This window comes from Colossoma macropomum, unplaced genomic scaffold, assembly GCF_904425465.1.
Source record: "Colossoma macropomum unplaced genomic scaffold, Colossoma_macropomum, whole genome shotgun sequence".
In the NCBI taxonomy this organism is placed as follows: domain Eukaryota; kingdom Metazoa; phylum Chordata; class Actinopteri; order Characiformes; family Serrasalmidae; genus Colossoma; species Colossoma macropomum.
Genome location: NW_023494793.1, coordinates 35,796,196 through 35,821,448, shown reverse-complemented (window position 1 = coordinate 35,821,448; position 25,253 = coordinate 35,796,196). Strand labels below are relative to the sequence as shown.

The window sequence follows — 25,253 nt, the reverse complement described above, 5'->3', positions numbered from 1 at the left end:
ATTTTGGATGGGAAAATGATGAATCTGGGAATCTAATCTGTTAGAAAAGTTAGTTACATATTACTGACTGTTCTAATGTCATTTACATAGTCTATATTGTAGAGGTGGGCAATACGACAACATTTACATGATAAATTATGTCACAATACGCATTTCTGAGCGTATCATGGATAACGTCAGTACTTAAAGAGCATTGATCAATTGGATGCTTCATTCCAAAGAGAGCATAACTAGACCTGTTTAACTGAATTTAGTGCAGTGCAGTTGAAACACTGAAAAATATCAATGTACTTTTCACTGATACATGAATATCTGAACCCTAACCTCAGCAAAACTAAATATCATGAAAATGCCCTGCAGTTCAACAGTGGTAAAAGCCATTGTTTGCTAATGTCTGATCATAACATAATTATGGAACCTAAACTTTGTACATAGTCCACTTTGGTTGACTTAGAGCTGTGAGCGAGAGGTTTCAGGTTCAAAAACGCAAAAATCGAGCAAATGATATACAAAAAGAAGACAAAACCTTTGAATTTTGATCATTTTGCATGGAGATAGTCTGTCAGTCTTATGATATTTAATTGTGCTGGGTCTTTTCCTTTAGAAGTGTGGGCGCTGACCCACGCACCTCCACCCGACAGGCTCATCTCACCTTTTCAAGCTCTGCAGCTCATCGAGTGTGAAGTCAAAGATATTAGCCATGTGATGATTGGAGCTCCAGGTCGACATCAGCTCATTCTGCAGAGAACGTTCCACACGAAATATTAAATGACAACACAATGTCCATTATCCTGCTCTGACTCATTGACACTCAGGTATAATTACCTCTGCCCTTACTACAATGGGTTATGGGTGTCAGCACTATTACTGCAACTCCAATGAGCTCTTTGAAGCTTTTGCTTTCAGGCCACTCGTCATGCTATTAGCCATTCTGTGCTATTAGCTTGGAGTGTCAGAAGGTTGCTGTTAAAGAAAAACATGTCTGGGGACGAGACCTCTCTGAAGGATTTGTCAGTTAAATGCTTCAGAAGCGCAATGTAATCCCTTTAAGAATAGTCAGACAGAGAGAGAGTTGGGGAGCAAGAGAGCATAGTGACACGCGAGGTCTGTGTGGCATGAGGCAGATCAGAAGGCCAGGAAATAAGACCATCATGTTGCGAAGAGACATCAAAGTGTGAATGAGAGGGGAGAGGAGACAGCTAAACTAAAAGTGAACTTGAGACAAGTGAGACTTAAAAAGTCAATACGCTTATGGAGGCATGAGAAAGGAGAGGTGACAAGACAAAAGAAGACAAGAAGAGAGAAGATTTAAGAAGAGAACATTTTAAGAGAGGAAAAAAGAAGAGAAAGAAAAAGAAGTTTCGAAAAGATTTGAAAAGATTCGAGAAGACGAGAGAAGATTTGAAAAGCTTTGAGAAGATTCAAGAAGAAAGAGCAAAGAAGAGATGAGGGAATAGAAGGCAAGAGGAAAAAAGAGAAGAGGAGATACTAGAACAGAAAAGATGATACGAGAAGATTAGAGGAGAGAAGAGTTTCTGAAAAGAAGATTTGAAAAGAGAGGACTGAAAAGAGAAGAAAAGGTTTGAGCAGAGAAGGTTTGAGAAGACTGAAGAATAAACAAGATTCAAAAAGATTTGAGAAAAGATACAAAAGATTTGAAAAGAACAAAATTTCAGAAGAGAATACAAGAGGAGACGGCCTTACAGCTACTGCTTTTTGGAAATAGCGGAAAAAAAGGTTCAGATTTCAATTCATTTTTCAGTGCTATGACAGTTTAAGATAGATAGGCAATTTTGAACAGCACAAGAAAAGTAGAGCTGAGAACACTTCAGCTTGTGCACTGCAGTAAGAAGGTTAGGGGGAAAAAAAAGCAAGCTGGTGAAGAGCTTACATTAGGAATAGCATCCTCCAGCAGCCATTTAGACCTCTTCTTCCTCCGCTTCTCCATAGGAGCACAGCTACCACAAAGACGCAAAGGCGAAAAACAACTTCACTTAATCATCACTATTCAGCACAACGACAAATAAATAAGCTTCCCCACCAATTACTCCTTTCAGGCCTTTCTGCAAACATGCACAACATGTCATTACTATTGGTTAAACAGACTCAAAGGCCCCAAAAACATCTTGAATTACAGATGTTCATTTGAATATAAACTACTTTTCTATTTTTCAGTGTTAAAGCTTTGAATTTATGATGAATTCCTGCTCAAAGTCTAAAATTCCCCCACTGAAATAATAATACTGAACAACTACACAAAACACAAATATTAGACAAACAAATGTATTTTGTAACAATGCTAAGATGGGCAGGGCTGGCAAGATAAACTGCTGAGACCCAGAAACAAATTTGAATTAAAATCTGGCAAAAAAAGATGTTTTTTTCAGTAAGGCGTTTGTTTGCTGGGAGGAGAACAGTTGGGTGCAATGGGAAGCTCATTTTAACTCGCTGGTTCTGAGAGAAAAGCGACTGGCAGGGGGTACCTGCCATAATTACCTCCCCTCTTGGCAATTTAATCCCAATCAACACTTCAAAGCAACGCTAATAAGTAAAACAATTTTCGGATGTTCCTGAGCGAGATGAAAACGATAGCGCTGCGAGACTCGGCGCATGTAGCATTTCACCCGCTCTATGAGAGTGTTGAGTAAACACCGGTGCTATTATTTAGACACAAATCAACCGCAGGCAATAATACAAACAGTTACACGTTCATAATAGCTAAGGGTAATTTTCTCACCCTTAATGAACAGCTACATTTCAGAGATGAGGTTATCCATGGGTAAAATACATAGGAAAGTATATACAGGCTAAGCTTTTTAGCTTCCTCTCATCCTTTATAAGAACAGCTTTTCTCATAGGACTCTTACGATTACCTTATTGAAATCAGTCGATTTAAAAACGTAAAACTTAAAATTTACCTTCTCAATGAAATGACAGCGATTATTTATCAATTTAAATAATTATAATACATATTTTAAATTCTCTTACTGGTCTCTCGTACAGTAAAGCCAGCAGTTACTTCAACGCTTTAAAGCAGAACATTTCTTTTCGGCCAAAACGACGTGTTGGTGTGAGCTGTTTGTTCTGAAAGCTCCACTGTGACTGTAACTGGTGCTTATCACCAAATCGCTTGCTCATAGACCTTCCCTTGACTGTGACTGGTCTACTGCACTGGGCAGGTTTCAGCTGGAGTTCTTTATAAGTATACTTACGACCAGGCTTACATAACTGTACAGTTACAGTACAGTAAAGAATTACAAAAAACAGAGTGGTTACTGACAAGATTACGTTCAAATCACATACATGCAAACATTTGCCTTCCATCGAAATTCACCTTCCCGAATGATAAACAGGTCATAGGTTGTGTAGATTTGAAGAGTTTTTCATGTTGGTAAGGGGTTGGGGTTACAACAGCAGAGAAATATGAAGAATTATTCTCCATAGCAGCTATTTATGGCTTTTATTCAGCCAATCTATAGAAATTTTAGCAAGTATTTTATTTTATTGGCAGAACTGAGATCTGCAGCTTTTTTTGCATCAAGTAACTCCCTGATTGAGATATCTCCAGGGAAATGCTGCAGATCTTAGTTTTGCCATTAAAAATTAGAAGAATGAGAACAAAAAAAATATCCTCGTTTTATCGCCACATAAAACTGTCTAACTTTTGCTGAAACGCACTGAAGTGAATTAACGTTAACTAAGAAAAATAATGTGGAACACAGGAGTAAACGCTTATGAGCCAGCGCAGGCCTTTTAATAGATAGAACAGAACTGATGGTCAGTTATAAGTAGGGCTATATGATAATGACATAAAAGGCAATGTTCGATAAAGCTGCTGGATTTCACAATAACGATAAGAGAAGCGAGAAATTATTAAAATAGTGTGCTTCAAATGGTTTGTGCCGGTAACGTAATAATGTCTCTCTGGCGCTGTGTGTATCATGTTATGTGTCCTGTAATCGCAACTCATAACCATGTGTTTATCGTGGAAACTCATATCACATAAACTCATGTTCATATAACAATACAAATTTATCACACAGCCCTATTTAAAGAGATTTTAGAATTTCAGAATCATTGTAGACAAAGGGTCTCAAAAGTTGTCAATCAGATTGATCGTCTGACTTCTGACTGATATAAAGCACAGACAATAAAGTCACATATTATTTAGCTTCACAAACCAGTGCAGTTTTTCTGTTTGCCTTGTGTTAAGTTAGTCATCATGTTGAAATCTTTTTTCTCTTACCTTTATTTAATTATTTAACTTTAAAAGACAAGTGATTCAAAAGTAACAGAAAGTAATCAGACTACATTACTAATAATCCTAGTAATTTTTCAGATTAGGTTGCAGACTACAATTTTTACAGGTAATATATAATATGTATGAGAATTCGTTTTTAACGTGACTCTGATATCCCAACCCTGCTTTCAACAATGTGCTCACTGGTAGTCCGACTGTGTTTTCTCGTTCTATCGTTGCTTGAAATATTCTGCCAGCTACAGAAACAGAACCTACTGGACACCAAGCAATGCAAATAAATTGGTGTCCAGTAGGTTCTGTTTCTGTAGCTGGCAGAATATTTCAAGCCTTCCTAGTTTGTCTTTTTCCAGGAACCTATTTTGAAATGTTTGAAAGACTATGTATAATTTATTTTTCTGCCATTTTAAAACATAAATTAATCCTCAAAATAATGAGTAGATTACGCAAATACTGATATAATCAACAGTGACAGCCCTACTTATAAGCACCACAGACAAACTGTCTGAGCTTAGACAACATCAGTTAATTGTTAACATCAGAAATAATTGTTTATATAATCTATCACCCAAAAAAAGGTATGAGATGTACTAAATAAATGTATCGCATCTTTGCAGCAAGAACACTTCATACACATTATAAAAAGTGAACCATATAAGGTAATGTGGCATGACTGAATCAAGTACACTTCATAAAGCAATGCCATGTACTGAAGCATGCGCAGACTTCTGTGTGATGCAGTGCAATCAGTAAACGCACGGTTCAGTGCAGCCTCCTCACCCGTTCCGCACGCCTCCTTTCTTGCAGCCCCGGCTGCTCTCGCTTTTTGGGGTCTTTTCTGGGAAGAGCTTGGAGGGAGGGTTGGGAGGAACTCGCGTCCTCAGCCGAAAGATGCATTTCCTTTTTTTGATCTCCTTTCCACACAGAAACCTAAAGAAATACGTATTTATCACTATTTTGACATTTTCATTAGTGCAAATTGTGAACACAAATGTTTCGATAACATGAAGCATCAAAATCTAATTGAGTGCTTATAGTACTTCAGCCTGAGTTAATGAGTAAGATACAAGCATGGTCCATGAGGCGCTTCACATCTAAAAATACAAAAACTTACTTACTTAAAACTAGAGGTGCACCATCAATTATTTTTATGGACGATTCCAATTTCTTGCTAATTTTTGGCCTTTTTATTAGCCGACGTTTCTTCTTAAAGCAATAGGCCACAAAAAGAATGTTTATTTGACCTTACCAAAACTCCCACTTTGCAAGCTAAATTAATGAACAGTGAGGCTAGTAAGTAGGCCTAATACACAAACAGACATACATGTAGTTATGTTATAACATAAGTTTGGGGGGAGGAGCATGGCTGAAACCTCTCCTTCTTCCAACCTAACACCCTATAAATTCACATCCTCACCTTCTGTTCCCGTGACTAAGTGTTCGCGATTCCCTCCGCCACCCCATCTTCTCCCTGTTCCTCGGTCCTGAATAAGTCCTACCACAGCTGTGAGGGGGGCTCTGGCCTTCTAGCTACAGACAGAAGCTGCTCAGAGCTCCAGCCCAAGTTCTCAGAGTTCTTCCCCCTCCCTCAGTCCTCCCTCATACTACCACCACATGTTGAAGGCATGGTCTGAACTCACAAAATGAAATTCAGACAAAAAATTCAGAGATACAGCTATGCTGTGCTTGTGTGCTTAGTTGGCTAATATTATGTACATCAACACTAAAATAAAAATGAACTGGCTGACTGAATGTCACGTTAGGAGCAAAAATCAGCCAATTCCAATTCTGTATGATTCCGATGGTGCACCTCTAGTTAAAATACTTTAATCCCTGATCAGGAGTTACAGGAACTGGCAGGTCAGTTTTGACTACTGCGACAGAAGATTTAAAGTTCTTAGCCCCCATGCGCAAGCTCATTTACCATGCTCTTTGTTATAAACTCCAAACTAGTCCTGAAGCAGCTGTGGCACTGTTTCAGCAATTCCCCATCAGGACATTTGAAGCTGGTTTTAAAGCCTTGAATCATATTAGCGGTTCCCAGAGAGATTAGGACTGCCCGGCTGGGCGACCACTTTAGAGAAAGGCGGAAAAAATTTGTCTTACTTGCTTTTGTACTTGTTAAGAGCATCAAGGATGAGCTGGCCTCTCTCTGAAGGAGGGGTGTTGGTGAGCTATTGAGAGTAAAACAGAAAGAGAATGAGAGAAAAATCGACCCTGCAAAGTGGAACTATATGAAATGTTTCCTTAGCTTGGTGTCTTGAGCTGTCACATCTGAATGAAGACAAATGAGTCACACAGCCTTCTGTTGTAGCTGTTATGGCTCTCAAACAGCAGTGTGGCTAATTTAGCGCTGATGTTTTTGTCATACTATACACGACAGCACAGCAAACAGCAGAGCAGTTTGACATTAGCAGGGAATTGGGGAGATACAAAAATGACATGTGGTTGCCAGCGTCCATTTGCACTTAAAAGATCCTGTCTGAGAACATGTTCCAACTATCAACAACTACCAATTATACAATCAATCAAGGAGATTTTGCACATCGGTACTGTGCCTGCGCACTTGTTTTCTGAAAGCACTATCTGGCTGTGTGACCTTGCCCAGCTGGAAATGATCCCAGTTGTTGCTGATGAAGCTGAGGATCTCCTCCAGTTCAAAGTATTTTTTCTTACTCTGCACTCCCAGGTTATAGAGGGCAAGATGGACCACATCCACCCTGCCAATGAGAGATAACAGTCAATTAAAAAACTATTTGAGAAGAAAGAAAAGCTTGTCAGCAGAAATTTAGAAGTGATTTAAAACCAGTTAGACGGAGCGGCAAAAGTTTACGAAGCCCTAATTTCCTGGAGAGCCCATGCCAAAATCTACATAATCTGTTACATGCTGTATAGAATCCAAATTAGAATGCATCTCCAGAGGAGAGATTAAGAGCACTTAAACACTGAGACCTTCCTGGCAGGATAAAGCTTAAATCAGGAATTCTGAACTTTAAGAGCTGGAGAAACACCATTACCATACCATGCAAACTGCACTACTTTAACGGAGTGTCTTTCAAATATGTAAGCAAGAAAGCAAAACAAAGACCCTATGGCCCGTAACAATGCAATTTAGGCTGGAAAACTATCATCTATCCTTTTTAAATTACTATAAATGTGTGTAAATCTGACTGAACTGGTCCACACTGATAATTTCCAATATATCCGCTGCTCAGACCATCTGAAGGTACTCTTGGAGGAACATAGTCCACTGACACAGGATACAGAGTTGATCATATCCTGTCAGTCTGAAACTATAGATCCACCGATACCATCTTTTCAGTGCTGATACCAATTTCAAATACCAAATCTCAAGCATCTGCTGCTGGCGAATGCCCGTACTTATTTCAGCTTTGCTGTCACCGCTGCGTATTTGTTTAGAAGCTCTGCACGTAGATGTGTTGTTCTTTTGTATCATATGCCGAGGAATAAAAAAGAAATCACTCAAAGTAAATGATGGTGTTGGTATTACTGATTCCCACACTACAAATAGAGTCGATACCTTTGCTAGTATCACTATTAGTTGATTTACATCTGAAACCCATTCAAGTTCCTGTCGTAAGCCCTATTTGCATTTGGGATCCCACCTAGTTTCAGATAACTCCACCCCTAGTTCAACTGTGAAAAATGCTCAGAAATGGGAAGGGACACTGAACTATCTGGGAGGAAAAGATGGTGGGGGCTCCAATGCTAAAAAGTAAAAAGGATAAAGTAACACTTCTCTGTTTCTGTCATCTTAATTTCACTGATTACAATAAAGATACTGAAATGCTTATATACCTTCACAAAAATCTTTCTTATAATCTCAGCATATGAACACAAATACAATCCAGAATTAAATAAGGGATGGAAGGAATGAGCACAATTATCTAAGCATATAGATAATAAAACATCTTATATTTAAGCAAGTAATATTAAATCCAGCTTTGGAAAGAGAACGTTTTACCAGCGTTAGTACCAGCGTTAGCTTGGTGCTAATATAATGCTGAAACCCCATAGACAGGATAGCAAAAATTAGCATTATTACAGCTGTGGTAGTATCTACTGTAAACAGGCTAAAAAAGGGAAAAAAATACATATTGGCTCATTTTCTCCAGATAGTTTGAGTGATTTGCTGCGACAGTTTCTCATACAGCCAGCCTTAACTAACATGAGGTAAAAAATTCCAACAACCTGGTTAATTTACAAGTAACTTCTTGCAGTCTACTTCTCATATTTCATTTTTTTCAGTGCAGCGCAAGGTGGGTGTTGTCATCAGGGAGCGGCAACAGTGGTTGACTGATTTGCAAATTGCCATGGTACTGATGTTTGACAGCTTAAATCTTATTTTGACAGTTTAAAAAGAAGAGCTACATTTCAAGAAGACTGATGTCAGGGCACAATATTTCAGTTTAATGGGAAAAAAACAGCTTTACGGTATAATTACGATATCCACAGTAATGTGATGTGACACAGTTTATCATAATAACAATACACATCATCATATTGCCCACCCCTTGGGTAAAGTTATTAGTTCATGTTGTTTCTAAACAAAAAAAAACACCAACTCAACCCATTAAATAAGTACTAAAATTTGCACTTACACAGCATGCTTAAGATCAACCGCCTCGCTACCACTGCTAAAATGACCAAGATGTATGTAGCAAATGGAAGACCTACCATATAAAGCAAAGCTTGACCCTTATTCATCTAACTACACATGAAGTCAAATTTGAAGTTTTTATGATTTGGGCCAAAAGGTATGATTTCACGCTTGGAAATTACTCCAGGAATACAGTGTGTACTCATCTTTCAAAAATAGCTGGATGCTTGAGACATCTCCAGGAGGCTATTGTCTACATCAATCATATCCAGCACTTTCACTATATAATTTTGACACGAGACACGAGGAGCAGTCGTTTGTGAAGGAAAGAGGTGCGAAGGCATTTACCAGCGCAGAGCCAGACGTTTTATGTACTCCACTCCCTTATTGCACACCGCGCAAATGAACAAGTAAAACCTGTGGAGATAAAAGCAGAAAGAGACAGAAAATCGACGGGGAGGAATTTAAATGACCAGGAAGCGAAATGAAAGGAAACGAATGGAGCTTTATGCAAAGACATGGCTATTTCAACACAACCATTATGATCTTTTACAGTCCCCTAATGCGCGCTGCTTCTTTTGTGTGTGCTGTAACACTGAATACATTTGTTATAATTCACTCTTCACAGGATGCCATCAATAGAACATTTCATTATGGTTTGTCATTACCTCAGTTCTTTTTAACCCCTTAAAATCCCAGGCTTATTATACCCAAAGGCTTATGAGTTATTAAAGAAGAGTGAAATAGAAGCTTGGACCAGCTGTCGGGTCCTGGCTGCTTACAACGAAGCTAACCGGCGTGTTTGTAAAACACCTTAAGGATGCATTTCACAGGAAGAAGAGAATTTCAGCACTCTAAGCTAATCTAACCCTTTGCCGTTATCACTACCGATAACAAAGACACGTTGTAATTTGATACAAATTACTTGTCACTTGTACCTCATTAAAATAAGCTGAGAAAAACCGTCAAACCTATGGATTCAAAAATTCTCAATCACATTTGTCAATGACTAGACGACAAGATATTTTATTATGATTTAAATTTAATGAAAAGCTCTACGTTTGTGGAATGAAAAAAAAACATCTTAGCATTTCTTCTGTTCTTCTAAGGCTTCAACACGACTACAACCCCCCCAGGGGCTCAGAGGGACCACAGTTTATTTTATCGGGTAATTTGCTAAAGTATACACCTGAATTTGGGGTTTTGTCACAATGCATCTTTTCCTTTGGTTTGGTTGGTTTCACACCGCAACATCTAAAGTACATTAAAGTATACATGTGGGTCTCCGTCTGGTCAGGACTTTGGCAGAGATACGTTTACATTGGTCTCCATCAGTGGAGAAAACGACGTATGTTTAATTTTAACTTTTATTAGCCTATCACAGTATAAAATACATATCTATCCTCTAATGTATTTGTGAAACAATTTATAATTCTACACATAATGCTGCATAATAACAGAACTGCTTAATGTCTGGATGTATCACAATCAGAGTAATAAAAAAGAAACCTTACTTAATCTCTGTTTCTTTATGGGTTTAATTTTGCGCCAATTTTAATCGGATCATCAGTGCCTGGCTGAACCTATTAAAAAAATAAATTCTGCGGTCCATGTAGCAAAATCAAATTCTTCGCTATTGCTTATCTGCCATTAATAGAGGCAGTCTGCGCTTCAAGAGAGATATGAGCATCCGTAAAAATGTTAAAGCAGGTAGATTATGAGGACAGGACAGCGCTCACACGTGGCTAAGAAAAAGAAAAAAGCCTGCTCTGATGCTGATTTCCCTCTTCGGTGCAGACCATCACAAAAATGCATCCCTACAAGCAGCAAATTGAACCACAGTTCACTTGGAAGCGGACCTGCTATTTCCGATGGACCGCAATTCAGCTGTTTGTTGGGGAACTCTTTACTAAATTGGGTACAAAACGGACTGAACTAACGAAAAGGTTTGGGTTTTTTTATGCAATAGTTGTGAAAAGCTGAGCTTTTTTGGGTTAATACTTACCTATCTCCAAACATCATGGACTCTTGCAGGCACTGTGTGCAAGCCTCGTGAAACCACTGTTCACAACGGAAACACTGCAGCATTTTCAGGTACCATCTGAGGGAGATGGAATAAAAAGATAAAGACTGTACTGTATCTTTTTTCAGACAGGGAACACAGAGAATTTTTAATAGACCAATTAAGAGCTGTGCAATTACAAACAACACCAAACCAAACAGCATGGCAAGTGCAGAGTAAGCTAATAAAGTGAAAGCGGGGCAGGGGAAATGGAAATGGCAGCAGAGGGGCAGACTGTTCCACTAACGTTTGGTGCAGCCGGTCAGCTTGGCTTAACACGCTGATCTCTCTTTGTGTCCCTTAGTGAAACAAGCAGAGCATATACTCCAAAGAGATCGGTAGAGCCTTATAAACTGGCCATTAGTGCAGGGTGAGGGTGTATTTCTGGAAGCTGGGTCATACTGTATTATGATGAGAGGAGAAGACTGGAAGAGAGAAATGCAAATAGGGAAGAAGAAGAACAGAAAGAGAGAGATTGAAAGATTGTTAGATAGTAAGTGGAAAAACACCAAAGAGAAAAAGAAAAAAGAGAAAGACACAGAGAGAGAGAGGTTAAGAATATTTATACGATTTTGGCAAAATATCTATTTGCGATTTTTCTGACTAGTGTTGCGATTTCAATTTAAATTGCGACTGTTTTCTATAAATTGCATTTGTTTTCTATAAACTGAGGTATGGGCCTTTTGTCTGTTGTGATGTCACAGTTTGGTTGCTTCTGATTAGTGAAGTTCATCTAAAAGCTGAATCAAGTTCGCAAGCTGAATGTAATTAGGTTACTTAAAACTTGCAATGTTTCCACACTGATTATAATAAAAATTCATCAGCAAATCAGCAAAGAAAAATTAACTTTCCAGTGCATGACAATACACACAATATCAAATATGGCATGTATTCATGGAATCAGACTGGTTGTATATACACTTTAAGATACATGCATGATATATGTTGTCACTATCTTTCTCTATCTAACTCTACTAACTGTTCTCTCTTTTCCTTAAACAGTCTTTTCAGTGTCTTTGACTTTGTTATCAGTTCTGCATTCCCTTATCGCTGCTGGCATGATATTTTCAGTTGGCGGACTTTTCTGTTTAGTTTAATGTTACATAATAATTCCTTTCACACAGCATTTAGGCTTCATCTTAAAATGTAATGACTATCAATACAAAATAAGACATCTAACATTTTTAACTGTACTTTTAGACTTTATAAGACTTTTAAAGTACAGTGATTTTTTTTAGTGAAACAAGGTATCAGGGAGGATCTCTGAGCTACATAAGCCTTTTCTCTGGACAGGTGGGGAGGCGGAAGATGGAGGTGAAACGTGAGGTAACTAGTTAATATTATTTTTCCCCACCTGCTGGTGCACAATGATGTAATCAAAAATCAAAAGACATTTCAAAGGCTTTACACTATTTAGAGGCATTGCATCATTTAGGTAAAAGTCATTACATTTTGATGGAAAATGACGGGAAAACAACAATTCTGTCTTATAAACAATTTGATGTGATTAATTGTGCTTAATATAATGAGGGACATGAAATAACAAGTTTAAAAAATGCACAAAGGGACAAAGGTAGAGAAAGAAAGAGAGACTTAGAAAAGCTGGTATAGAGGAAGTGAAAAAGACTAAACCAGAGACCGAGAAGGAGAGAATGAATGAAAGAGAGATAAAGAGAGAGAGGGAAAAAAAGAGAGACAGAGAGAGGGAGATAAAAAGATGAAGAGAGGAAGTGAAAAGATGGAGAGAGGAAGTGAAAAAACAGAGAGAGAGAGAGAGAGAAGGAGGGAGAGTGAGAAAAAAAGAAAGAGAGGTGACAAAGAGAAGGAGAAAGAAAGAAAAAAAACAGAGCAAGAATGGTAGAGAGGAAGTGAAACAAGACCAAACCAGAGAGAAAGACAGAGAGGTACAGATGAAGAAAGAGAGAGAGAGAGAGAGAGAGAGAGAGAGAGAGAGAGGGACAAATACATAAAGATGGAGGGAGAGAAAGAGAGATAAAAATGGAGAAAAGATAAAGAAGGAGAAAGATAAAGATAAAAAAGAGAGAGGGATGAAGATGGACAAAAGACAGATAAAGATGGAAAAAGATGGAAAAAGAGGAGATACGGATTGAAAAGAAACAAAAAGAAACAGATAAAAATGGAGAAAGAGACAAAAAGAGATGGAGAAAAACACAGACATAGATAAAGACTGAGAGAGAGAGAGAGAGAGAGAGAGAGAGAGAGAGAGAGAGAGAGAGTAGGTCACTCACTCCCCAGGTCCTCCACAGTAACAGTAGCACTGCTGGTGATTGGTGCGGTGCAGCGAGTCCCACTCCAGCTCCTCTGTGCTGTAAGTGAGGACTTGCTTCATGGCCTGTAGAGCTTTGGCTATGGGACCCTTCTTCAGAGCGCCCCCTTTCTGTAAGAGAGAGAAACACACACGTCAGCAAGCTGGAGGCTCTGAGCCTCTCCGGCCTCATTTGGTCCACCTGCCAAAGAGTTACATTATGAGAAATTGTACTCCGCCAGCTAGAGTCAGTATCTCAATGCCGTCATTGCAAGGTTATGTGCTTGTTACGAGGCCTGGCTAAGTCAAATGGAAAAGAACGAAATGGGAGCAGGTAGTTCAGAAAAGGTTTACAGCTGTGGTTTGCACCAGACCAGTAAAACCTAGTTATATAGTGTTGCTATTTTCTTTGTTTTCTGAGTTTTGTCTTGTTATATTTTGCTTTGCTTTCCAATTCCTGGCTATATTTTTTGCACTTTATGTATGCTTGTTATTTTAAGCAATAAAAACTATAATTGAGAAAAGAAAAGAAAATGAGAACAGAGAAAAGTAAGACATAAAGGCACACTTACTCTCACAGCTAAGGCGAAAATGCACTTCCTGCAGAACCACGGCGAGAGGTCAGCCGAACTCTCCACCTGTGGCACGTGGCACAGCTGATGGTAGCCTAACGGAAATGGATGAAGCGGAAAAAACAACAGAGAGGACAAGCGTTTGAGAAGCGGCTCGTCTTGAAGGCAATCAGAGCTGTAAATATATGAAGAGTGGAGCCGCAGTGTGAACTAATCCCTCTGAGTGCAGAAAGAGAGCCAGCTGCAGGTCCCCCCATGAGTCATTACATGCCGAGCAGCCTTAGCCTCCACCGCTTCAGAGAGGCTCAAAATACTCCTGCTGGCTCTGCAGACAGTATGGATTCTCAACCAGACTGATATTCTACAGTTGTGCCTCAGTTTGGAACTCACAGCAAAAAAAACTGAAATACTACAGTGGTGGTTTTCCTACATGTTTGAAACTACAAAGTGGCATACAGAGCTATCAATATTGTATATATTAGTACTCAAGTAATATGCTAGTTATGTAAAAAGCCAGACAATAACTGCAGACTTGAATGAACAATAATAAACCACGCAAAACCTTTCAAAGGTCCCAAAAAACTTTACTGGAAAAAATATATACCTAGGAATACATACCTGCCTTCTAAAGGTTGTCAATTAAATAATATATAAACATGATGAGGCAAAAATATGCATCTATGGGTGTATCTATCAGCCTCTGCTTCTTACTGTAAGAAAGATCAGTCATTTAAATTACACACACACACACACACACACACACACACACACACACACACACACACACACGCACATGCATACAAACACATTTATGGTTCCTTAACACATTTACGTGTTCACCATTTCTATGAGTGTTTTTCAAAAGCCCTCGAACTAAATACGTGATGTTAACATATCATGTTAACATAACATCACTTTATTCCTTGTAATGAACTGCATTCTTTAAATCGCTGCTGTCGGAACAAAACCTTGTATCTCCTTTTTTGTCGTTTTTCAGTTATTGACATAATTTAAAAATACCCGTTGTCCTTTACGCCCTGCGATGGACAGCTGGGATAGGCTCCAGCACCCAACCGCGACCCAGAAGGATAAGCGGTTTAGATGATGTGTGTGTGTGTGTGTGTGTGTTTGCGTTGTCTTTTACATTGTGCGTAAATTTTATGACAAACAGACCAAAAGAAATGACCCAAAATTACATGGAAAAAACTCTGGTTCCACTGACTTACAATAAAAGCAAAGTAGGTTTTTTCCTTCTCCTGTAAAGTTACCACTATGGAGATACATGGTTTTGTTCTGACAGCAGCGAAATGCAAAACAATCTCTGTAAAGATTGCGTTCAAGCTGTCTTGCAGTTACTCTTAAAATTATTATATACTGATAGATCATCGCTGTGCCCTGGAACATAATTTGGGTCTGAAGGGGTTAAACGTTTAGGCGCTATGACATCACTGTACACTGTACTTGTCTGTACTACATTATTGAAAAGGACTCCAGAGACGGTAAAAACCCAACAAAGTAAGAAAACGTTACTTGTCTGTTTCAGGCTTTAACTTTCCATGTTTAAGGTAGAGCATGCTAAAAACGTGAATGAGCGTAACTGTTAGCTTGATGCTAATATTACATGGGAATTCCCATTTACAGGCTAATTAAACTTGCATTATGCTTGTGGTAGAAATGTGATTGAGAATGTCATTTAAATGTGAACTAAAAACAGTTTGTGGATTAAATATTGCTAAATTTAGCGTGGGCATGGATGGCTGGCACCTGATTTTATGACAGTTTCTGCATGCAAGTTTATTGTCCATGAATTGTCCCAAAACGGTTTAAACACTGGCCGTGCACCATTTTAATCATACCTGGGTCAATGGGAAGCTGTTAGTCTAGAGCCCTTGTACTCCAAAAGAGCAAAAAGGCTTACAACGTTATATTTCACTGTAATGCTAACCCTGGTAGATGAAGTGCTATATTTTATGAACGTTCATCTATCAGTATTGGCAGACACGTACATAAAAAATGATCAGATACTGAAATATGCCCATTATTTCCACATCACTGCATCCCTAATGACAGCCCTTAGCAGGCTGAATTATGTGAATTAAAACCACTGGTGTTTCATAACAGTACAAACAACATTTTCTAATATTTCACAGCTCAAAGTGCTTTGCTGATATTTGGCAGTTGACATTTTATTTCCCAAGCTACTCCCATCTACATGTAAATCTCCACTTTTAGTGCTGTGAAGTGACTCACCTATTCCACATTTCCCACAGATAAGGATTTTATTATCAGACACCATAGTCATCTCAGAGCACATGGAGCATTTGGGCTCTTCTCCCGGGACGCCGGCTGAGTTCCACACAAAAAAACACCACAGTTATTCAGCACAGTGCAGTTATACCATGCATACCCCATGACACACAGAATAAACCTAAGACAACAATAACGCACCAATACACTAAGATCAATATGGTTACATTCATTAATACGGTGTTAAATTTGCTCCATTTGGCTCATATGGCACTGATTAATGAGGGTAAATCAAACGCACAGATAAGCCACATGCACAAAGCATTATTATGGCTCCATGGAAACAGGCCATAATACTACAGCACTGCATAGCAGTTCTGTTAGAAGAGGAATTAAGGATGCATACCATGCTGTATGTCTTTCCACAGCACCCAGAACTTTGAGTTGTCCTCAAATGTGACAAAGCAGCTCTGCTTTGAAGAGCTCACCTATGGTACATAAAGGGTGAGTAAAACATGAACATATAACACGACATACTTTTGCAATGACTTTACTGCTTTACTGTACGTTACTGCTTAATACATTTCTCATGAAGTATACATTTTGAAACTCAAAGCACACTGTTCGCTCTTGCTTTGAAACTACAAAGAGGTAAATTAAAACCATTCGTGTGGTCAATGCACTTCACATAACTTTAAAACATCCACTGCTTAATCCATAGGTCACAAGCTAAACATTCTGCCTCTTACATAATTCACGAGTAACACATGCGTCATACATGATCCCAAAGAAAAGTGAGGGCCCAAGGTAACTAACCTTGTTCCCAAAGCCCAGCCACGCACTGAGAAAAGTGATGCACTGAATTTTCTACTAATATTCATTACCACCTGAACAATTTTAAATACATCAACACAACTTTTTAGTTGACTTACATTTGGAAATAATTGTGTTCATCGAACATATGTTGTTCATATGGAAATGATGTGCACCCCTGAATCAAGTAAATCCAATGTATTTACCCAAATCTAACATCTTATCTATCTAATAAAGGTCATCATGAGCATGTTAATACACTGAAAAAAATGGTTCCTGATTAAAATTAGGCAAGTGGTTGCACACAATTACATCAATCAAATCACAATTGCTTTTTAAATCTGCAAGACTTGTGTTGATGTATCACATGTTATTCATGTGTTAATACTTGCTACATTTTAATCATGTAAATTCAAAGTGCTTTTTCTTTCACTGTATCAGTTTTCCTACATCAGACAACTCCAGGAGCACCACCGGCACTGCGCCCCCATTTCCTTTCTTAAAGGAGAAATTCTTCAAGTTTTTCAAAATTTCTGCAAAATTCAGTTATGGAGATGTAAACAAAGACTTTCAGAGAGGGCTGAAAACGTATAAAAACTTATGTGTCTAAAATTCCTTGCTAGTAGTGTGGTTGTGATACAAATACAGCCATTTTACCTTGCTATCCAAAACCATCTGTAAACCTATATGTGTCTTCTGATTTTCAAAGTGCAATGCTGATACGATATTACAATGTTACAACACTGATGAACCAGAAAAAAAAATGTGTTGGGTATTACTCTGCCTTGCAACGACCTACATGTAGCTTTCCTTTGTGCAGTTTATCTCCAAAGCATCACAACACAATGTCTCAGACATCAGGTATGTTTGGCTTCTATCACCACCACTGTGAATAATTCTAGCAGCATGTCATATCAAACCACAATGAATTGTTTACATCTTGATGACTGAGTTATGGAGAATTTTTGGAATTTCCTTTCAACGCCCTGAAGTCCCAGGCTTCTTATACTGCCAAGGCTTATCAGTCAGTAACTGTGAGGAAAGACCAAACTGGTCTTGGTGGCCTGGACCTGGTGGCAGGTCATGGGCATTTAAGGCGGTTAAACAACACAATCTGTTGTAACACAGAGGTCCTAAAACATAGGTGTGCCCCAACACTTTTAGGGTAGCCAACTCACCCTCTGGATCTTCCCCAGGTAATAAAGGCCGTCAGACCAGCGGCACAGAACGTACTGCCCCACGGTCAGCTTGCTCTCCAGGTCACTGCAGCTCTTCTCGCGTTTGGGCAGCAGCCGCTTGGCTTCCAGCTCCTCCGGACCCACAGCCAGGTAGCTGTCCCGGTAGGCTCCTTCCAACATACTTACCAAGCACACCTACAGTTCCTGAAGGAGAAAGAGCCAAACATTAGCTTTCATCACTGATCCATGACCCCAGCATCAAACCACAGATTGCAGCTGGACCATTTCAGAGTCTGGTAAACCAGATTCACCTGCTCAGCATCATCTGAATTAACCCTTTAAAAGGGCCAAGTGTTATTACTCACTTCTATAAGAATAGCTCAACCAGGTGGACGTCCCTGTAGTTACTGAACAAAGCTTTAGCGCGTAGTAAGACTGGGATTTTAAGAGCTTTAACAAATCTCAGTGAGGAAACACACATAGGCCATGTGCTTCATGCTACTGAGGGACAGTGTAAGCGCTGCAAGGTCTGTTTAACCATCAGTTGTTTCTTCACAGCACTGTCCGTTAACTTCAGACCTACATAGAAAGCAGGGGGGCCACGAGGAAATCTTGCGGTATGAACTACAAATCTAAATTCAGCGGCCAGTTATGCCACAAACGGTCCACTCGGGCAGTTTTGATTCACTTAGCAAGAGTCGAAAGAAAAAAGTACCTCCTCTGCTGAGCAGGGACTGTTGGATGACTCAAAATCCGCCAAGAACTGAGTGAAACCAAAAGCAGCAGAAACACAGCGCCGTTTCAGTAACGATGTCAACTAACTTTAACTCAGAGCTGGAACTCATTTTCACCTGCTTTACACGGCCGTGTCTTAAAGCGCCATGCAAAAGATGACAGCCTTTGCACGAAACGAAGACATAACTAACATAACTGAGCCACTGCTCATGCTAAGCTAGTGGAAAATACTGTAAGTTGGGATGGCCCTCCTCCGGAGATACGAACCCACACGGAGGTTAGGTTAGCTGGCTAATACTCTTGCATTAGTTCAGTTAACGTTAACTTAACTTACTTCACGCTTGTTTTTGAGAGGAACGAGGTTGTGCAGACAGCTTTTTAAACCATTACGTACTGTAATAAAGTTCAATTTCCACTTTCTTGCACTCCACGGGCAGGACTACTCACTAAACCGTTGCAAAAAATACAACGTTTGGTTGAAAACAGCGCGTATTTGCAGTGAGTTATAACATTGACGTCTTATTTAGCACATCGAGCTAACCGCTTTCCCCCCTCGCCGATTCAAAAGGAGCAGCTTTAGCTCTGACTAACGTACGAAAAGCAACATTTAAACTTCTTAAAAAGCAAAAATAGCCACTTTTTTCCTAGCAGGGAAAGTCTGAAGACACGCTGAGGGGTCACACGTTAAGATACAGTGCACAAAAAATAAGGACAAACTGTAGTTTGCAGTCAGTTACGAGCCAAACCCGACCTCACCCCTACTATAACACACTCATATAGGCAGGCAGTGACGTTCAGTTTGAATTGGGTTTACAGTTAGCCCGCTAGCTGCTCCGATTCAAACCCTTCTTGTGTGTTACCGTGCTGATTTCTCTCCACTCCTCAGGAGGAATAAGTTATGCTCGAAATGCTCCACTCGCTGCACACTCTTCCATTCGCAGAGTAAAGTTAGTTTTCTCTCCCCGGGCTGGTGTGCTGGCCGTGCAGCGCTCAAACTGTGCCTGTGCAAGTCGCCATTTTTTCACCTTTTCCCGCGAATCATTTACGTTTTGCTTATGTAATTAACTCACAGCTCCATCATCAGCAGCAGGCAGGAAGAGCAGCTCCTCCTGCAGCCGAACTGACGGACACGAGCTGAACACTGACCTCAGATCAGCTAACGTCACAGCAAGAACTGTGGAAGTCGCCTTAAAGATGATTATTATGATTGAAAAGTTATGATAATGGCTTTGCTGTGAACTTTCCCGTTGACCATGCTGGACATCAGTAAAAATAAAACTAGGCTCAGTACTGATGAGTTTAAGAAATAAAAGTTGCCTAGTGAAGGGAAATCTAAGAAATAAAACTGGACTACTACAAGAGAATTTAAAAAATAAAAGTGGGCGAGTATAAGAAAATTTAGGAAATAAAACTAGACTCCCATAAGAGAATTAAATAAATAAAAGTGGGCTAGTATAGGAAAAATTAAGAAATAAAAGTAGACTGCTGTAAGAGATTTTAAGAAATAAATGTGGGGTAGTATAGAGAAAATAAAAAAAAATAATAATGGGCTGCTGTAAGACACTTTTATTAATAAAAGTGGGCTAGTATTGGAACATTCAAGAAATAAAACTAGACTACAATAAGAGCTTTTAATAAATAAAAGTGGGCTAGTATTGAAACATTTCAAAAATAATACTAGACTGCTGTAAGAGATTTTAATAAATAAATGTGGGCTGGTATAGAGAAAATTAAAAAAATACACTAGACTGCTATAAGACACATTTATAAATAAAAGTGGGCTAGTATTGGAAAATCTAACAACTAAAACTAGACTGCAATAAATTAATTTCATAAATAAGGTAAGTATATAAGTATTTGATAAATAAAACAAACTCAATCTTTTAAAGGGTCCCTATCCTTTATTTTTTCATATTTTATTTTTTCCCTGAGCTCCAATTATAACACTTGTGTGAGTTTCTGTACAAAAACATACTCATTTATTACATGGCCATTTTCCAACCTCTTATTATTATTATTCCTTAGAATTGTTAAGACTGTTACTGTGCCTTTAAAGTCAACCAAGTTTTTACCTTGTTAGTTCATGTCATATTATCAGATGTTATGTTCATTTCATGTGTAATACTATTCAAAAGACAAAATCATTGTTTTCCTGTAATCTTCCATCTCATTGTAATGACCTTTGCCTGCCTTTAAAACATCTGATTTTTGATTACATCACTGTGCATCAGTGGGTGGGGAAAATGTGAATTTGTTGGCTGTCATGATATTCATTTCAATTAAATTCATTTAAAAAGGATTCTTGGGGCTGTTGTGCAGTGTAATTTCCATATGTGGCCTGTATGGACTGGGGGGCGGGGAAGTTTAACAGTGTTTACATACTACAACTCTCAGTTCAAAGAAAGTGAGGAAAATTCACTTTGCCGTGATCTGGGTCATTTAATCCTTGATACACTGAGTTTATGAGAGAGTTACATAAATCAGAAAAAATAATAACTACATTGTTTCTGCATCACTGCAGTGCCAGATTGAATGGACTGTCTTCACAATGGCTGATATTTATCAAAGGCGAAGGCCGAATGCTGATCTGGGATCAGATGATTCCTTTTACATAATGCTGAAGAGAATTACATGAGCCAATGAGGCCTGTTCTGAGATCTGAGATTAGGATTCCGAGGTATTGATACTTATGAGCCAGTGAGACTGAATTTACTTGATTTAAATGAGTAACAGAATTTACACATGCATATATTATACACTGACTGGCCACTTCATTATGTATGCTTACCTTGTTTCTATGTTTATTGTCCATTTTATCAGCTCCATTTAGCTTATACGTGCTCTTTGTAGTTCTACAATTACAGACTGTAGTCCATCTGTTTCTCTGCTTACTTTATTAACCCCCTTTCACCATGTCCTTCAACGGTCAGTCAAATTTCAACAAAGCAGCTTTACAGAAAGTCTGGGTCTGAACCCCTGTGAACAAGCCAAAGGCAACAGTGCAAGGTGGCCAGGACCCCCACAGGAGCACCACAAAGCAGGTATTATTTGGGTGGTGGATCATTCTCTGCACTGCAGTGACAATTACACAGCAGGGGTGTGTTAGTGTGTGTTGTGCTGGTAAGAGTGTATCAGACACAGCAGTGTTGCTAAAGCTTTTAAACACTGTGTCCACTCACTGTCCACTCTCTTAGATACAACTTGTCGGTCCACCTTGTAGATGTAAAGTCAGAGACGATAGCTCATCTGCTGCTGCACAGTTTGTGTTGGTCATTCTCTAGTCCTTCATCAGTGGTCACAGGACGCTGTTGGCTGGATATTTTTGGTTGGTGGACTATTCTCAGTCCAGCAGTGACACTGAGGTGTTTAAAAACTCCAGCAGCACTGCTGTGTCTGATCCACTCATACCAGCGCAACACACACTAACGCACCACCACCAAGTCAGTGTTACTGCAGTGCTGAGAATGATCCACCACCCAAATAGTACCTGCTCTGTGAGGGTCCATGGGGGTCCTGACCACTGAAGAACAGGGTAAAAGGGGGCTAAAAAAGTATGCAGAGAAACAGATGGACTACAGTCTGTAATTGTAGAACTACAAAGTGCACCAGTATGGTCAGTGGAGCTGATAAAATGGACAATGATTGTAGAAACAAGGAGGTGTACTTAATGAAGTGGCCAGTCAGAACATGAGTAAATCCAAAAGACAAAACTATGTTGGCATAATATACTTCGTTCACATGGAAATGATGTACACATTTGAAACAGGTAAATTTATCTTATGTGTTATGCTACGAAGTATCCTGTTATGCTGCATTGCACCTTTTATCCTCATCTGTTTGACAGAATTCATGGTTTTGTATCATTTTCACAATGTCGTATGTCAAATGTCCATCATTGTTCTATATGCAAGTACATCACACAATCACTGGGGAATCTAAACATATACTCAGAAATACTGCATGCTAGCCGCTGATCTAGAGGCTAATAAATAATCTGTAGTGCTAGCCTGCACCAGTGATATAAGCACTGACCTCAGTTGGTCGTCAAACTTTTTCTTTGTTAAAGAAATAATTCAGTCAGCTAGTCAAAAAGCTTGAAGCAAGTATTCTCTTACAGTACTCTTTCAGAAATTACATCCACCTTTTAAAAAGATATGTCATCAGATAGGGGGGTGTCCCAATATTTAAACCAAGAAATCTCAGTACTGTGGCGCTGCTATAAGGGGTGAGTAGGCAGATGCACCACTGGTTACTTTTTTAATTTGGCTGGAGTGTCCCTTTAATGAGCTGTAGACCTCAATCTTTTTGTCTCAGCAGTGTGACATTTGGGTGACATTGCTGAGGATGAGGGCAGATCAAGCTGCCCTTTCTATCTGGCCACAGTGGGCAAGCCCATTTCAGTCATTTTATAGTAATATTCTTATGTACTCAGCGAGACTAGGCAACATGCCAAAGCAGACATGACAAAGAGCAGCTCTAGGTTACAAGGATGTTTATTTACTCATTGTGGCCACTATGTCTGAAGCAGTGTGTCAGCATTGACCTCACTTTCTCCTAAATAACTCTACATAAGCACTGTTCTACCATATTACTTCAAACTGCAGCAAAAAATAAACAATGGAGTGCTTACACTATAGATATTTACAAGGATTGTGTTATAATCTATTTAAACTCAGGGTATATTGACATGGTAATATGCTAAATATTTGCAATCATTTTGCATATATTTAGCATATTACTATGTCAATATTGGGAGGTGTCTGTCCCAAACCCTAAGCCATTCCAACTTGGGAAAATAGTTTTTTTGCATTTTTTGAATGTTGTAAATTCTTTGTGATTTCTTATAAAGTGAAGTTGAAAGATTTAGATTTATCATGATCAGAATGTTTTAAGTTAAAAACTTTATTCAAAAAATGCTGCCTTTGTTTTCATGTCCATACCGAAACACAGTTTTAGTCTATGGGTGGCGCCTTATTTTAGCCACACCCATGGCCACATACTGAGCAGTTAGATACCATTGTTTTGAAGCAAATGTGTCCCAATGTCTGAAAATCAGTGTGTAACGTTAAGAATTATCACTACTCAAACAAATATTTTCTGAAAAAATGATGATTTTATTTGTGTACGACTGTTCAAAGCTGTGTTTGCTAGTCATGAACTGGCTAGCTTTTTTAATTATGCTCAAACTTAGCTAAAATTGTCATTACCGAAACAGTTCCTGTCAAAAAATTTGGTGTCAGTAGTGATGCGATTATCTCAGTAGTGACAAAATGGGATGTTCAACCATTTGTTTTAATAATAATATAATTAAGGTTTAGGGTTACTCAAAGCAAAAAGATATAGTCTAAAGTCCAAGTCAGTTAAAAGTCCCAAAGCCCCTAGCTCTATTCTACTAATTCAGTGGAATGATTCATATTCCAGATCTCCAAATTATTACTCCCATTTCTGAGATCCCAGCAGCAGGATCTAGTCATCCCCTATAATTAGTGAACTGAATGGAACTGAATGGTACTCTCTGGAACAGCTGCACAGCCTGAGGTCACCATGTCCAACGCCAAGTGTTGACTATAGAGGGCTATAAAGCCCCCAGTATTGGGCTGTGGAACTGTGTTCTCTAGAGCAATGAAGCTCCTTTCAATACCTCTTGCACTTTTGTGGCTGAATACAATGAAATTCTCACAGCAGTGTTCCTACATTTCATGTAAAGCCTCAAAGAAGAGTAGAGGCTGTCACTGCGGCAAAGGGGTGAAAGCTCCTGATTAATACGCTTGATAATGCTGCTTATTAAATGTCATTATCTGTTTCATTGAACAAGGCAAACCATCAGCATGTGGTGAAATACTAATTTATGATATTAGATCTAATATGATTCCCATTAGTACTTGTAAAACATTGTTTAAAAAAAGATAAATCATAAAATAACTGGAATCGATTTGAAGAATGAATACATTTAATATTACACAGAATAAAGAAGCAACAACACTTCAAAATCGAACTGTTAAAACAGAACCACAGTATTTACATGTCAGTTAAAGTGAGCCTCAGTGTCCAAAATAAAACAGATAAACCACTACATGTGAAATAATACAGCCTTTATTTTTCCTTACATTCTTCTGGAAATGATGCAGAGCTGGTCAGACTATTTTTGAAAGAGCTCTCAAAACCAGGTTCGCTGTTCAGTTTAATTTGATTAATTTAAACTCTGTGTAAATCACCACACCTTCGAGCCGTTACGTCCGCTGAGATTTATTACAAAAACACACTTTCAGTCACATTTCGCATCATTTCATTGCGTTAAACCACAGAGAAGAATTGCTTTCAGTTATTTTAGCACAAATCAACTCACATATTTCATCAGCCCTTGTTTTGCAACCCTGTAAATGCTAGCCTGAGGTAGAAAAGGAAAGAAGGGATGGGTGAGAAACCTGAGAATCACCCAGAGTGACCCTAGATCCTCACATCAACAGCATGGTCAGTACACTTGACAGGGATGGGAATTTC

At 38.9% G+C, this 25,253-nt stretch overlaps 1 protein-coding gene across 2 annotated transcripts in view; it reads right to left on the bottom strand.

Moving 5' to 3' along the window:
- phf19 (PHD finger protein 19) overlaps window positions 1-19,822 on the bottom strand; it is a 30,478-nt gene extending 10,656 nt beyond the window's left edge. Inside the window, exons 1-13 of one of the 2 annotated variants that reach the window (XM_036579386.1) lie at window positions 19,613-19,822; window positions 18,018-18,221; window positions 16,433-16,514; window positions 16,030-16,125; window positions 13,780-13,874; window positions 13,191-13,339; window positions 10,885-10,980; window positions 9,228-9,296; window positions 6,858-6,978; window positions 6,365-6,432; window positions 5,039-5,188; window positions 1,892-1,958; window positions 653-738 (exon numbers count right to left, since the gene is read on the bottom strand). In XM_036579386.1, coding sequence (XP_036435279.1) covers window positions 653-738; window positions 1,892-1,958; window positions 5,039-5,188; window positions 6,365-6,432; window positions 6,858-6,978; window positions 9,228-9,296; window positions 10,885-10,980; window positions 13,191-13,339; window positions 13,780-13,874; window positions 16,030-16,125; window positions 16,433-16,514; window positions 18,018-18,197 — 1,259 coding nt within the window. In that variant the 5' untranslated portion in view covers window positions 18,198-18,221; window positions 19,613-19,822. Of the gene's footprint in view, window positions 1-652; window positions 739-1,891; window positions 1,959-5,038; window positions 5,189-6,364; window positions 6,433-6,857; window positions 6,979-9,227; window positions 9,297-10,884; window positions 10,981-11,188; window positions 11,208-13,190; window positions 13,340-13,779; window positions 13,875-16,029; window positions 16,126-16,432; window positions 16,515-18,017; window positions 18,222-19,612 lie in introns of those variants that run through there. The other variant, XM_036579387.1, reaches the window with a different exon arrangement.
- Window positions 19,823-25,253: the final 5,431 nt, after the last annotated feature.